At 39.1% G+C, this 15837-nt stretch overlaps 1 protein-coding gene across 1 annotated transcript; it reads left to right on the top strand.

The window, feature by feature from the left end:
• Positions 1–1876: 1876 nt before the first annotated feature.
• Positions 1877–2818, top strand: LOC127207215 (olfactory receptor 3). Its single transcript, XM_051166583.1, has one exon. It carries the CDS (start codon positions 1877–1879, stop codon positions 2816–2818), a length of 942 nt encoding a protein of 313 aa, XP_051022540.1.
• Positions 2819–15837: the final 13019 nt, after the last annotated feature.

Raw genomic sequence — 15837 nt, 5'->3', positions numbered from 1 at the left:
ATCAATTAGAATTCTACAGCCAGACTTGGGTCCTCGATGTGAGAATCTGTGTAGAAAACCTCCAGCCATTAGAACGAAGAAACAGACAATGTCACTCACATGTTTCCGGGAGACTAAATGGGAGTGTTCATGCACACTCTAACTCTGTGTTCAAGTGGCATGTGGAACCATTTGGCCACTTTATTGCAGTCACTGAGGCTTAATATTTTGACATGAATTTTCACTAACTGGACCATGTTGGTTTATAACTCTGCCCTTCATTTTATTTACTCATATAATAGGGAACGAGGCTACTTCTGAGTCCACTTGACAAAGTAATGGCAGGACCTCTGGATCTCTGAAATTTTGCTTCTCTAATTAATGTTTTAACCCATCTGGGATTGTGTGTGGTGTGAGGTAGAAATATACTGTCTGTGTGCCATGTGGATAGACAATTGACTTTGAACTACTCATTTAGGACTTCATTCTTTACCCACCTGCCTATAACACCATTTTTATCCATTGTAAATTCTTTATTATAGGCCTGTCTGTCCTTAGGCTCTACCTTTCCCTCCACTGCTCTACTTGTTCACCTTTGTTTGTTTCTTATAACTGTAATGTCACAATATTCATTTAAACACAGGCGACAGAGTCAGAGACAGCCCCTGCTCTAATTGTTACAGGAACCACATGAAGAACAAGCTGCACATCTGTGTTAGGAGGCTTAGGTCCAGCCCATGCATGCTCATCGGTTAGTGGTTCAGTCTCTGTGAGACTGCATGGGCCCAGGTTACTATGTAGGTCTTCTTGTGGTATCCTTGACCCTTCCGGCTCCCTCTATCCTCCCATGCCTCTCTACAAGACTTCCTGAACTCTGCCTAATTTTTGGCTCTGGGTCTCTGCATGTTTCTACCTGTTGCTAGATGAAGCCTCTCAGAAGGCAGTCATGCTAGGCTCCTGTCTGCAAGCATAGCATAGTATCAATAATAGTGTCTTGGGTTGGCTCTTTCCCATGGGATGAGTCTCAAGTTGGGCCAGTATAGATTTTTATATTGATGTATGTCAGAAAATAAATCTCTTCTAGGTTATTTTAGAGATACTGAAAATATTAGAATTTGTTTTTATAATTTCCTTTTGAATTTATTGATTGTGGTTCTTTGCAATTTGGAGTGTGGGCACTGTTATGAAGGTCAAGCTTAACTTATGAACTAGGTGTGGTGTAAGCATTTTATTGGAGCTACCATAGTGATTTTACTTGGATGCAACAGCTGTTTTATCAATCAGTTGACATGTTACAGTCTAGACTGCAGCTAGTGACCAACATAGTAATGATAATTATAAGCACAGACAAATAGGATTTACAGAATTGAAGAAATCATCATAAGCAGGATTACTAAGGGTAACTCGATTTCAGGTACCAGATAATCATTTTACTCCAGGAGAACAAGCTTGGAATCAAAACACTTGGGTTTATAATCTTTCTTTTCTTTGTCTTACTTCTGTGGCTGGAAAACTACTTTTCTCTAACCATCTTTTTTTTTTTTTAATAGTAGAAATGGTAATGGCACCTATCTAGGGCATCTGTCTACAACTATTCATGGGTCAGTGCACATGTGAATTTAGAATATTATATAAGGAAAACACTTGGTAAATATTTACTGTAACCATTATTTATTTACAGAGGCTGGGATTAGACTGAGGAAGAAAGTGACTGCATGCCTAAATCTACAATCTTATCCTCCACAAAATTTGCAGCAAAACATGGAAAATGTGAAAGAAAAACATAAAGGAAGACATTCTTTAGGTCTAAAACATTTGTATCGTCATATGTCACAATAATCACATCTTATTCCTTCGACCTTCCTTGGCAGTAGCTGTCCCCAGCCGCTACACAAGTATGAGGTTCAAGAACCAGAGCAGTGTGTCTGAGTTCCTCCTCCTGGGGCTCCCCATCAGACCAGAGCACTGGGGCATCTTCTTCACCCTGTTCCTGGCCATGTACCTGACCACAGTGCTGGGGAACCTGCTCATCATCCTGCTCATCAGGGTGGACCATCGCCTCCACACCCCCATGTACTTCTTCCTCAGCCACTTGGCCTTCACAGACATTTCCTTTTCCTCTGTCACTGTCCCAAAGATGTTAACAAAAGTGAAGAGCCAGCACATACCCATCACCTATGAGGGCTGTGTTTCACAGACATACTTCTTCATACTCTTTGCTGACTTGGACAGTTTCCTTATCACATCAATGGCCTATGACAGGTACGTGGCCATCTGTCACCCTCTGCACTACACCTCCATCATGAGTCAAAGCCTTTGTGCCAGACTAGTAGTTGTGTCCTGGGTCATAGCTTCCACTTGTGCTTTTTTGCACACTCTCCTCCTAGCCCAGCTTTCCTTCTGTGCTGACCACACTGTCCCCCACTTCTTCTGTGACCTGGGTGCCCTTCTCAAGTTGTCCTGCTCTGACACATCGCTCAACCAATTGGTAATCTTCACAGCAGGTTTGGCTGCCATCATGCTCCCATTTCTATGCATCCTTGGTTCTTATGGCCATATTGGATTCACGATTCTTAAGGTTCCCTCAACCAAGGGCATCTGCAAAGCCTTGTCCACTTGTGGGTCCCACCTCTCAGTGGTGGCTCTCTATTATGGGTCAATTATTGGTCTCTATTTTCTGCCACCATCCAACAGTACCAATGACAATAATGTAATTGCAGCAGTGATGTACACAGTGGTCACCCCCATGCTGAACCCTTTCATCTACAGCCTGAGAAACAAAGACATGAAAGGGGCTTTAAGAAAACTCTTGAGTAAGAAGACAGAGTTTTCCAGCTGATAATTGTTGGTTTTGCCTCTGTAGGATCTTAATTCCTCAATAATATAGATTCAAATTATTAAAACCATATCTTACTAGTCTCTCTTCTACTCCTTCCTTCCAAATGCTTTGCTGACATCATTTCTGTACCGATGAAAAGGAATACTAAAACAGAATATTTTATGACTTTGTTATATTAGTTTATCAAATATTTTGACTGGGAACTATTGGAGCTGGTGTCATTAAACAGGAGCTGTGTGGTTAACCTTTCCTCTGATTTTAAATTTACTATAAAATGTCCCTGGAGTTTCTATTACTTTGAAAATTTCCAATTTTATGAACTATAGCTTCCTTTTCACTTATGTACTCAGAAACCCAAGAACTTTGAAATTTTTCTACAATTCCCCAGGAGAGCACAAAAAAATTAATTCCATAATTACATAATAGTTAGTACATACTTTTCTTGTTCCTCAGGAAAACTGTCAACCCTTACTTTCTCACATGCACATATAGATATTTAGTGGCGAGTGCCACCTCAGTTATCTTGAATTTTGTCTAACAGTTTAATATGCAATGAAACCATAAAAGATGGTTCAGTGGTTAAGAACATTGGTTGTTCTTCCAGGGTTCCTGAGTTCAAGTCCCAGCAACCAAATGGCAGCTCATGACCATAAAAATATCTGTTGTCCTCTTCTGGCATATAGGCCTGCATCCAGTCAGAGAACTCCTGCACTTAAACAAACAAACAAAAATTGATTCAGACAAAACCTCTTAGTGGTTGCTTAGGAAAACTCAGGTTCAGAAAAGTAACAAACACCTGTGACCACACAGTAAAATGAAGCCTTGACCTTGGATATTCCAAAGCAATTATTTGGGGGCAAGGCCTGTAACAGTTATATGGAATTAGAATTACAAGTCCAAGGAGGAATAATGAACATAATCCTGTGGGAATAGATACAAAAGCTTTCTCAGAGATATATATTTCACTTGTGTCTTCATTAGGACTTATCCAGACACATTGATTTCTATCTTTTGGTGCAGATCAGACCAGAGCACTGTAAGTCAGGATTGTAATATAAACCAACAGGACTCAAGATTGTAGGACTCAAAGCTGAAGATATTGGTGGTAAATTCCAGATGATCCATTTTTCTGAATCTTGATCATTTCAATTTAATGGGCATGTAAAATTACATGGATATTGGAGATAAAAACAGTCTTATGAACTGATTTCTCTGGATAAAGGTGTGCTGCGAGCCCCAACTACTCCCAAGAAGGAAGGAGGTGTTTTCTTCCTTATAGAAAGCTAAATAACAGAAGCTTTAAAGAAAACAAACAGCTTGATGTGTCCCTTTTTCTTTTATGAAAGAGCAGTGGCAAAGAAGAGATGATAAGAGGGTGGCAGAAGGTACGATGGAATTTCACTTAGGCATTAGTCTTGCCTTACGTCATGAGCAAGAAGATTTTAAAACATGCTTCCTGTAGATCACAGGGAGTTTATGAGTGAGAATGGCCAAGGACCATTCAATCATTGTCAACAGGACTTTTGGGAAGCCCAATGAGATTCCAAGACAAAGTGTGAATTAGTGACGTGGCATCCAGCACTGTGAAAGCTCTTGAGGGAAATAACCACAGGAAGGAAATTTGCTTGAGACTTACCTTGGGGGTTATGAAGAGACATTCTAGGAGGCTGAATATTCCTGGTCCAGAAATAATGTAGGAAATGAAATCATTTGTCATTGTGTTCATTTGGCTTTGGGTGTCCCTGGGTGTCATTAATCTAGGGTTTCAGATATGCTGGCAAGTACTCTACCAGAGTTACAACTGCATCTCACCTTAACCAGATTAACCACTAACAGTCTATGAGAAGTAGAAGTTCTCTTTAATGCAACAGCCACTGAAGAAGCATTCTGCCACCTGATTTTCCTCTTCTTCCTCCTTGCTCTGCTCCATCCAAGGAGATTGGACTCCCAACTGAAGTCAGAAAAGTGAGGGAGTCCGAAGTGAACTGTCTTCATGGTTCCTTTTTTTTTATTTACAATTCTTGCCTTTAGAAAGATCCAATGGGAAGGAACAAAACCTCTAGACTAGATACTGTGGTGGAAATAAACTTTTATTCTTTCTAATTTCTAAAGTTCACACAAGAATTAGTGGAGTTAATTATATGTTAGTTATATACTTATATTTACAGAATATATTTTACTAATGTATTATTAAATATATATTATTCAGTATAAGAGGAAATTCCTCCATAAAATAAACTTTAAGTTATCTTTTAAAATGAAGTATTTTCCACTTTTTCTGTGCCAGAGATTCAAACTTTGATGTTTATATGAACTCGACAAGTACTCCATCAATGAACTACATCCTTAACTAAGCAAAGTTTGAAAAATAGCACAAACAAAGTCAATTCTCTTGATCAGGACTTAGTCAATAATCCAGATATTAATTGTTATAGATTAGATTGTTCTTTTTAAAAATATTTATTTCTTCTCCTCACTTCTATAATAGCAGTATTACTAAGTGGATTCAGTAAGGAATGAGAGAGAGAGAGAGAGACAAAAGAAAGAAAGAAAGAAAGAAAGAAAGAAAGAGAAACAGTAATTAAAGAGGGGAATGTATATTTGAGAGTGAGGCAGATCAAGGATAGAGAAAGAACTGGAGACAGAGAAAGAGAAGTAGATGTGATGCAAATACAATATTCATTTATGAAATTCTCAAAACTTAAAAAATTAAGAGAGATCAGATTTATATCTTAATAATGGAGCACTTTCCTTGGATTTGAGTGAAAACAAACAAACAAAAAGACTGGTGAGTAAAAACAATACAAAACAAAGCAGATCTTAAAGGGAGAAGCCCTAAGAACATATGCATTGTACCATTTATTGAGCACAAGACAAGGACTTGGATCAGACTAGAAAGCTGTAGAGGAGACGGTGTTCACCATCACCTAAACAGCTCCAGAGTCTGGGCCACGGGAAAATCCTCCACTTAGGAAAATGAAGGTGCTCCCCGTAAGAAGGTCTATCCTAGCGGTTCTTAGTCTAGGCATTTTCTCCGAGGTCCCACCCCTTCCCTGTCATCTAAAAACACAATGTTTGGCATTTAATTAAAGAATCACATCAAAGTCAAGAACATCAATTGTGCCATGAATATATTAATAATTTAAACTTTAAAAAGTAATATATGAAGGTAATACAAGTAACAGGCTCCAAATATTGGAGCACATTAAAAATGTAATTAAAAGAGTGTGAGTTTATAGGTTGCCTGTAATGTAATAAATAAAAAGCAAAAGTAAGGAAAAGACATGATTATGTGTTTTATAAAAACGAATTCTATAGAAATAAGGATAAACCAGGTGTTCTGCTGGTACAGTGTATGTCTCCTTGGGGCAGGACAGCTCTTCACTATGTGAAAATTCATGGTTCCGTCACAGTTTTATCACAGAAACAAGAAATCTGCTTCAATAGAAAAGCAACATTTCCTTAAAATGGAAAGGGCAGTCAGAGCCAGGCTTAGTTGCTCAACCTTATAATGTTATTACTTTGGAAGCTGAGGCAGAAGAATTATCCCAGTTCAAAGTCAGCCCAGATACACAGTCAAGACTACCAAAGCCACAAGAAACCCTGCCTCAAAATAACAACAAGCAAACAAAACTACATTTCAATAGCCTGCTAGACAGCATAGTAGGCTGTCATCAAACCCTTTGACCTGAGTTCATTCCCTGGAAACCACAAGGTGGAAGGGGACAATCAACTTCCACAAGCTGTACACTCACACACACACACACACACACACACACACACACACACACACACTGTGGAACCTGAATACCAACACACACACACACACATTGTGGAACCTGACTACCAACACACACACACACACACACACACACACATTGTGGAACCTGAATACCAACACACACACACACACACATACATGAATGGGGAGGATGAATTTTAAAATCTTCTCAGGGTTGGAGATGGATCAGCTGTGTTCAGTTCAAGAAAATCCAACACCTTCTTCTGGCTTCTGTGAACATATGTGCACTCAAGCACACTACACATAATAAATATTTTAGAAAAAGCAAAGTCTTAAGGAAAGAGAAAGCAATGGAAGAAAATTAATAAACCTATTCAAGACTTGAAAAATAGAATCAATAACGAAAACCCAAACTGAAGAAATTCTGGAAATGAAAAATCAGGAATTTGAACAGGAGCTACAGAGGCCAGTTTCAATAACAGAATAGAAGAGATAAATGATAGAATCTTGGGTACTGAAGACATAGTGAGGAAAAGTAGATGCATCCATCAAGGATAATGTTTCATCTAAAAACACTCTTGGCACAAAACATCCAGGAAATATGGTACACTAAGAATAATAGTAATAAAGGAAGGAGAGGAAACACAGGTCAAAGGCACAGAAAATATTTACAACAAAATCATATAAGAAAAATTTCCTAACCTAACGAAGGGGTGCCTACCAATGTACAAGAAGCACACAAAAGACCGAATAGACTGGACCAGAAAAGAAAGTCCTTTCAGCAAACAGTAATCAAAGCACTAAATATATAGAACAAAGAAAGGAAATTAAAAGACACAAAGAAAAAAGACTAAGTAGCGTAAAAGGGCAGACCTATTAGAATGCAAACTAGTACAGCCACTTTGGAAATCTATCTGGTGCTATCTCAGAAAAATGGGAATAGGGCTTCCTCAAGACCCAGCTATTCCACTCCTTGGAATATACCCAGAAGATGCTCCAGCACACAACAAGAAAATCTGCTCAACCATGTTCATAGCAGCCTTATTCATAACAGCCAGAACATGGAAACAGCCTAAGTGTCCCTCAGTAGAAGAGTGGATAAAGAAACTGTGGTACATATACACTATGGAATATTACTCAGCTATTAAAAACAAGGAATTCCCGAAATTTGTGGATGAATGGATTGAGCTAGAAATGATCATAATGAGTGAGTTAACCCAGAAGCAGAAAGAATCAAATGGTATATACTCACTTATATCTGCATACTAGCCCAAGGGGCATGTCCCACGAAAGCCTTCACTTACCAGGAAACTGGGACAGAGGGGAGGGCATCCTATTGGGATTCTAAATGAGAGACACATGGGAGAATAGCAAAATAAAAGGATACAGAGGGTCCTAGAAACCTACAAGAAGAACATTATGATAGGCAGATTTGGGCCCAGGGGTCCTGCTCAAACTATGGCACCAGCCAAGGACAATACAGGAGGTGAACTTTAAACCCCTTCCCATATCTAGCCAATGGTCAGAATATTCTCCACAGTTGAGTGGAGAGTGTGATATGACTTTCTCATGTACTCTGGTGCCTCACATTTGACCATGTCCCCTGGAGGGGGAGACCTGGTGGCACTCAGAGGAAGGACAGCAGGTTGCCAAGAAGAGACTTGATACCCTATGAGAATATACAGGAGGAGGTAATCCCCCTCAGGAACAGTCATAGGGGAGGGGAATAATGGGAAAAGGGGGGGGGGAGGGAGGAATGGGAGGATACAAGGGATGGGATAAACATTGAGATGTAACAAGAATAAATTAATTAAAAAAAAAAGAAAGAAAAAAAAAAAAAAGAAAAAAAAAGAATTACACCTAACTTCTCAATGGAGGCTGTAAAAGGCAGAAGGTCCTAGACAGATCAGTACGCACTCTAAGAGACCACAAATGCCAGCCCAGACTACTATACCCAGCAAAGTGCTCAATCAACATAGATGGAGAAAACAAGACATTCCATGATGAAACAAAATTCAAGCACTATCTGTCTATAAATATTTACACAAAAATCTATCCTCAGAAAGTGCCAGAAGCTAAACTCCATCCAAAAGAGGTTAACTACACCCAAGAACACATAGGGAGTAAGTAATTTTGCCAACAAAGTCAAAAAGGCACACACACACACACACACACACCTACCACAAAACAAAATAATAGAAATCAATAGGCCACTGATAGCTCCCAACAGCAACAGTCTCAGTTACCCAATAAAATAAACAGACTAAGAGAATGGATGGAAAAATAAAATCCATCCTTCTGCTGCATCAAAGATAGACATTACCTCAGAGTAAAAGGTTGGAAAAGGATATTCCAAGCAAATGGCATAAGAAACAAGCTGATGCAGCCATTCTAATATCAGACAAAGTTATCTTCGGATCAAAACTAATCAGAAAAAACAGAGAATAGCTCAAGGAAAATTCACCAAGAGAACCATTCAGTTTTTAGCAAATGTAGCTTGGACAGAAGAGCATTCATGTAAAAGAAACTGTGCTACTGCTTAAATCACATATTGAATCCCATACATTATTAGCAGGAGACTTCAGTACCCATTCTCCCTAATAGACAAATCATCCAGACAAAAGCTAAACAGAGAAATTCTGGAACTAACATTATAAAATGACATCATTATACTTGCAAAAAATCCCCTTACAATAATGCTAAAACTACTATCTGACTCCATCATGATAAAGTCTACACTGTTTCCTGAACTGTACTGTATTTTCTACACAACTCTGATGACATTTGAGGATGTGCTAGTTGCTTTTTAATTTTTTTTTCTTTTGGTCAAACTCAGAAATATCCAGGAAGAAGAAGTCTTAATTGAGAAAATGCCTCTGTGATTGACCTATAGGTAAGTCTATGGAGCATTTTCTTGATTAATAATTTATGTCAGAATGAGAATGCCTAGCCCACTGGAAGTACCACCCCTGGGCAGATGGTGCTGAGGTATGTAAGCAAGAAAACTGAACAATCCCTGATGGCAGGGTGCTAGCCAGTAAACAGTACTCTGTGTTGTTCCATGTTCTCTGCTTTAGTTCTTGTCTCCAGGCTCCTGCCTTGGCTTTCTTTAATGGACTATGAATCAAGAAATATACCCCAAATAACTACTGTCCTCCTTTTTAAAATGACATCATGAAATTTGCAGACAAATAGATGGAACTAGAAAAAAAATAATCCTGAGTGAGGAATCCCAGACTCAGAAAGACAAATAATGGTAAAATTCATTTATATGTGGACATTAGCTGTTAAGTCACAGTAACATAGCTATGGTCTGTAGAACTACAGAGGGTAGGTAGAGAGTAAGGGACCTGGGAGAACAGATAGATCTCATTAAGAAAGGGAAATATAATAGATAATTATGGATAGGTTGGAGGGGGCTGGAATGGGAGGACCAAATAGGAATGGGGATAAAGGGAGTATGGATAGGGATTCAGGTAGAGCTAATTAAATATAAGGAGCATTTGAGAGCAGTTTTGTGTAGAGGGCATGAGGGCCACATGCTTACACACCGTGCTAGAGAAACGAGAATTGTTAAAGATACAGGCCTTTTTAGTGGAAGTGAGATCTGTTCTTCCAGAAGACTGGAGTGGATGTTGTTTAATAACTTGGTGATGTTTTGCTAGTCTATGGAGCCAGCCTCACATGAACCCCTGACTCCAGAGCATTGTCTCTCAGTCTATAGACCCCCATCTTCATGAAAGAGGCCTCATGTACTTTGCAAAAGAAATTGCCATTATGCTTATTACAAACCCTCCTCCCCAGAACCTTATCTTTAACATTGTTTCTCCATCAACATATCCCATCCTTAGGCTTGTATCAAGCCATTCCTCCTTGGCCCCTATGCTGAGCTTATTTGATTAGTCAATAAAACCCATTCTTATAGAAGAGGCCACAGGTTGGTCTACAAGAGACATGTATTTTGCAAGGGACTTTCAATGCAGTCATACTTTAAGCTGTCTTATGATAGTTGTCAAAAAGAAACTTTCCCCCCCAAAGTTTCACTGTGTTTAAATATGTAAAAAGTAAACTGCTAGGGGTCAGAGTCCAGAATTTTGAACCAGCCTGGCTTTCACTGGGTTTCACTCTTCCCTCTCTTCAGATAGTTTTGCTGCCAGCTGTGATGCCTGCAATGACCCTCACAGTTTGAAAACCTAATACAATAGAAACTTCCTAAAATATACACATATATGCAGGCAAATAATGGGGAAGAGAGAGTCTCAACTGGCCATCCCTTTTCACCAAACAAAACTTCTAGTACCAGAATTGGATTACATCTCTAATTAAGTTGTTGTCCAAAGGGGTGCCATGGCTGAAAACTGAACTAGTTGCCAAAACAATAGTTGTTTCCTCTCCACAAAACTACTGCAAGGCCTCCATTGCTGAAGACAGCAACTATACAAATCATTGAACACAGAGAATATAAGCTGTTGCCTACATTTTGGCATCTTTGCTACAGGAAGATATTCTGCATGCTAATAAAGGGGAAAAATTAACACCAACCCAGCCACAAACCCTTTGATTTACAATAGTATATTGCCTTTAAGATGTTATAATGCAATGGTGGCACAAAGCTTGTGGGAGTAACCAACCAATAACTAATTTGAGTTAAGACCATGAGACGGAACCTATACCAAACACTGTTTTGGTAACCAAGAACCAAAATCTAGATAGCTAGTGATCTAGGACAAAACCAAATACTACTGGTCTAAAAAATGTACTGATAAGTGACTCCTAATGATATTTTGATATGCTCATAGATCGGTGCTTTGTTCAACCATCATCAGAGAAGCATCCTCCTGAAAGAGATGGGGACAAATATGGAATCACACAGCCGGACATTGTGCAGAGAGAGAAACCTTGAAGCACAAACCTCTAAATGGAATTAGCCCCATCAAATCCCTCCCCCTCAGAGCTCAGGAAACCCCATGGAAGAGAAGATAGAATGAGTGTAAGAGCTAGAGGGGAAGGAGGGCACCTGGAGAGCAAGGCTCTCTAAATCAACTGATCAAAGCTCATATGGATTCATAGAGGCTGAAGAAGCAGGCACAGGACCCTGTATGGGTTTGCACTATGTTTATTCTTTGTCTGTCTCTGTTTCTGTCTCTGTCTCTGTCTATGTGTATGTGTATCTCCCTTCCTCATCACTATGTGTGTGTGTTTTTATATATTTATATTTTCCAGTTTAGTAGTTTAATCGGACTCCTGAGTGTGTGAACAAGTATGTCTATGATTCTTGTGACTTCTCTTAAGGCACTTTTCCTTTGGGTGATTTGCCTTGTACAACTTTGTTGTGGTGTTTTTTTATGTTTTATTGTTATATCTTAGAATCCTGCTCTTTTTTAATGAGAGACAGAAAGAAAGTGGATACTGATGGAGGATAGATGGGGGAGGGGGAACTGGGAGGAGTAGAAAGAGGGGAAACTGTAAGCAGGATATATTGTACGTCAAAAATCTGTTTTCAATTGAAAGAGGAAAAGATAAATTACTTTACAATGTCATTGTAGTATGTATTGTAGGAAGGAGAGAAGCTGGGGCTACCTAACACTGAAAGCAAAGAAACACACAAACGTGTACAACCATACCAAGTGTACATGTCACACCTGCTTTCACATGGTGTCTAAGATGAGGAATACCTTGAGCAAATTGCCATGGGAAGCATCTTCTGTTTGTTTCTAGGATGTGTGCCATACAGTGAAAAAGAAGGTGTCTCTAAGGACCTCCGTATTTGCATTATGTCAAGCAGAAGAACTGTAACCTTACAAATAAGCAATTCTAAGTCAATATATCAATATGGTTTAGGTAATAGTTCCTGAGAAATTGGTGTGAAATTTAATTTTTCAAAACTTTGAGAGAACCAAGGGGACAATGTAACAATAAACTGTACCAAATTAGAGAAAACAGGATATAATTGTTACATTGTCTCTAGCTCCCCCAGGAACATAACCACGTTGGCACAGACATGGGAGAGTGTATCCTTGGAGAAATCATAGTGAAACCACAGACAATGATTCTACACATGGTTCCTCATGAAGATTTTTGCTTTTCTAGTTCCTCTGGGAACTGTGATTCATAAGTCAGTAATGAGCCAAGCTGGAAGTTGACTGTGAAGACCAAATGTCTTGCTTCTGAAGCTCACGCCACTTTGAGAATTTTTAAAAGAAGACACAAAGTTAGAGGGAGCACATGTTGGGTGAGGGCTTCAGGGGGAACTGGAGAGGCGAGTAGGGGTAAAGATACTCACATTACATCATATATGTGTCTGAAATTCTCAAAGAATAAATAAAGTATTACAAAATTCTTGACAACCATTTGTAAATTATTGTACCAAACTAAAATTAACTCTTAGTTTTATGATCATCTTTTATTTCAGTGGCTGGTTTATTTTTCTTTTGTTCTATTGAAATTTTACAATATATTTGATCATAGTGTCCCTTATCTCCTCTCAGACCCTTCCCGTCTTGCCTACCCATCCAACTCTACCTCCCTGCCCCCATTTTAAAGAAAAAAATCAGGCAAGTAATAAAAGCAAACAAAAGTGAAAAAATAAAAGCACAAGAAACACAGATACAGAGGCACACACACACACACCCCATAAAAACACAAAATTGAAAACTATAATATGTGTGCGAAAGATCAGTGAGATAAAACAATCAAACAAAGTGATATGAAAAAAAAAACTACAAAAACACCATCGAGTTCATTTTGTGTTGGCCATCTACTGTTTGGCATGGGACCTATCCTAAAATGTGGTTTACATACCCAGTGAGACTCCAGCATAAAAGTATGATTTTTCCTTTGCAAGCAGTTGTCAGTTGGAGGCAGAGTTTTAGGAAAACTCTGATTCATTGCAATGCTTCCCTGTTCTTTCTTGGTTTTCACAACTGAGATGTCTCAGTATTTAACATGTTGAGTACAAATATAAGCAGAGAGTCAAACCAAAACCAAAGCACTGTCAGTTTGTGCCAAGATATTGGAAAAATTAAGCTTGAGATAACTCTTGCCCAGTGGAAATTTTGTTCACCCATAATAGAGGAGCAAAGTAGCATTATGATTTACCATTGAAAATGTGAATTGACATGGACCATGCAATTCTGATGCCAGGTTGTGTGTGTCTAAGAGTTGATATAGACAAGAAGGATCATAGCTACATTTCATCAAGGTGGAAAAAAACTGAAAAAAAATGCAGCAATACAAGAAAAAAAAAAAAAAGAATCCAATGGCATAACAAAAAATATAAACACAAAACACACATTTTATGGATGACTATGCCAAACCTAAAATTTATATATCAAAACTACCTACATATAATATAAATTCAGAAATAAAATGAAGAATTAATGTTAAATGAAGTAATTGGTACCTCCCTAGATGTTAATATCATAATGATGGGAGATTAAAAAGCGTTGAGGTCCTTTTAAAATGGTTTGCTTGTATGTTCTCTCTCTCCCTCCCTCTCCCTCCCTTCCCCCTCTCTCTCCCTCTCAATCTTTATACACTTCTTCTTTATGTTATATGAACCAAAAGGAGGCAGTTATTTTTTTTAAAAGATTTATTTATTTATATATATACAGTGCTCTGCTTGCATGTACTCCTTCAAGCCAGAAGAGGGCGCCATATCACATTACAGATCGTTACAAGCCACCATGTGGTTGCTGGGAATTGAACTCAGGACCTTTGGAAGAGCAGGCCGAGCTCTTAACAACTGAGCCATCTCTCCAGCCCAAGGAGGCAGTTATTAACCTCTGCGGGCTATGAAGAAACCATATCACACTATAGACTTTTAGATAGAGAACTGTATGTAATTGAATTTCTGCTGTTTATGACACCTAGTTACTTGTATATTGTTACAGCTTCCTCAAGCAAAGAATTTGTGTGTGTGTGTGTGTGTGTGAGCATGAATAAATCTATGTGTTTTAGAGGTTAATACACATAAAAGTCAAGTCAATTGTTTTTAAGGCGGAGAAGAAGACATGTGCTTGGTTACTATGTCTCTAAAAACAACAACAACAACAGCTAAAAAGTATGACCAATAAGATGGCTCCTCAAAGAAAAGAAGAAACTTGCCACCAAGCCTGACAACCTAATTTTGAGCCCTGGGATCCACACAACGGAAGGACAGCAGCAATTCCAACATCTCTGACCTCTAGATGTAAACACAAATGCTAAATGAATAAATACATGTAAAATGATTCAAAACAGCTGAAAATGCATGCTAAGAAACAGAAAGCATCTTGTCCTGAGGGAATGAGAGCTGGAGAACAGTTACTCAGCAGCTGTTAAGCCTGTTAGGCAGTAAGTCAACCGTCCAGGTTAGAGTTTCCATTGCTGTGATAAGACCATAGCCAAAAGCAACTCGGGAAGGAAAGGGCTTGTTTTATCTTATACTCCCAGGTAACAGTCCATCACTGAAGGAAGTAATGGCAGGAACTCAAGCACAGCAGGCAGGAACATGGAGGCAGAGACTGATGCAGATGCCACGGAAGGGTGCTGCTTAACGGCTTGCTCATCATGGCTTGTCCAGTGTGCTTTCTTATAGACCCCAGGGCCACCACAGCTCAGGGAAAGTCCCTCCCACAATGGGCTGTGCTCTCTCACATCAATCACAAATGAAGACAATACTCCACAAACTTGCTTTTATTTTAATACTAATGTCAGTATTTCAACCGCTGTAAAAGGATAAACTTTTTTACTTCGTAAGCCCCTATGAGGTAGTTTCTTTGCACTTGGATGCAGGGGTGCTTTCCACTGTTCAGAGCTCTGGCTTGCAGCTGACTGTATGACAGAACCACACTGTCCCTCCCTCCCCACACCTGTCCTTCTCAGAAAACTGGACTGTTGCTTATGAGACTCAGATCAAAAGTTGCCCAGCATCTCCATTTTGCACCGCTTCTTTCATGTTTATATGGCATTTGTCTACGTTGTTGTTTAGAATAAATAAACTGCTTATATAATGGTTTTTGTTGCATTATCATCATTAAATGTCAGGAGGTATCTCAGTATGTCTGGCCCTCCTCACATACTGCAGCCTTTACCAGGCACCAAGGCCCAAGGAACAGCAACCTAGGAGTTTTCACAGCTTCTGCTAAGGATGTGCCCAGGTCCCATGCAAATCCATTTTCATCTGGTCCTTTGTAAATAAGACTGTGTACAAAGGTATGTTCTGTTCTCTCTACCTGGGTCTTTGGGCCTTAAGGTATCGGGTGACTTGAGACTCTCATGAATTCAAAATCCAAAT

The sequence above is a fragment of the Acomys russatus genome, chromosome 24 (assembly GCF_903995435.1).
Source record: "Acomys russatus chromosome 24, mAcoRus1.1, whole genome shotgun sequence".
Classification (NCBI taxonomy): Eukaryota; Metazoa; Chordata; class Mammalia; order Rodentia; family Muridae; genus Acomys; species Acomys russatus.
This window is presented reverse-complemented; position numbering and strand designations above follow the sequence as displayed.

Coding starts and splice junctions, on each gene's coding strand:
- LOC127207215 (XM_051166583.1), top strand. CDS start 1,877: ATGAGGTTCAAGAACCAGAGCAGTGTGTCTGAGTTCCTCCTCCTGGGG.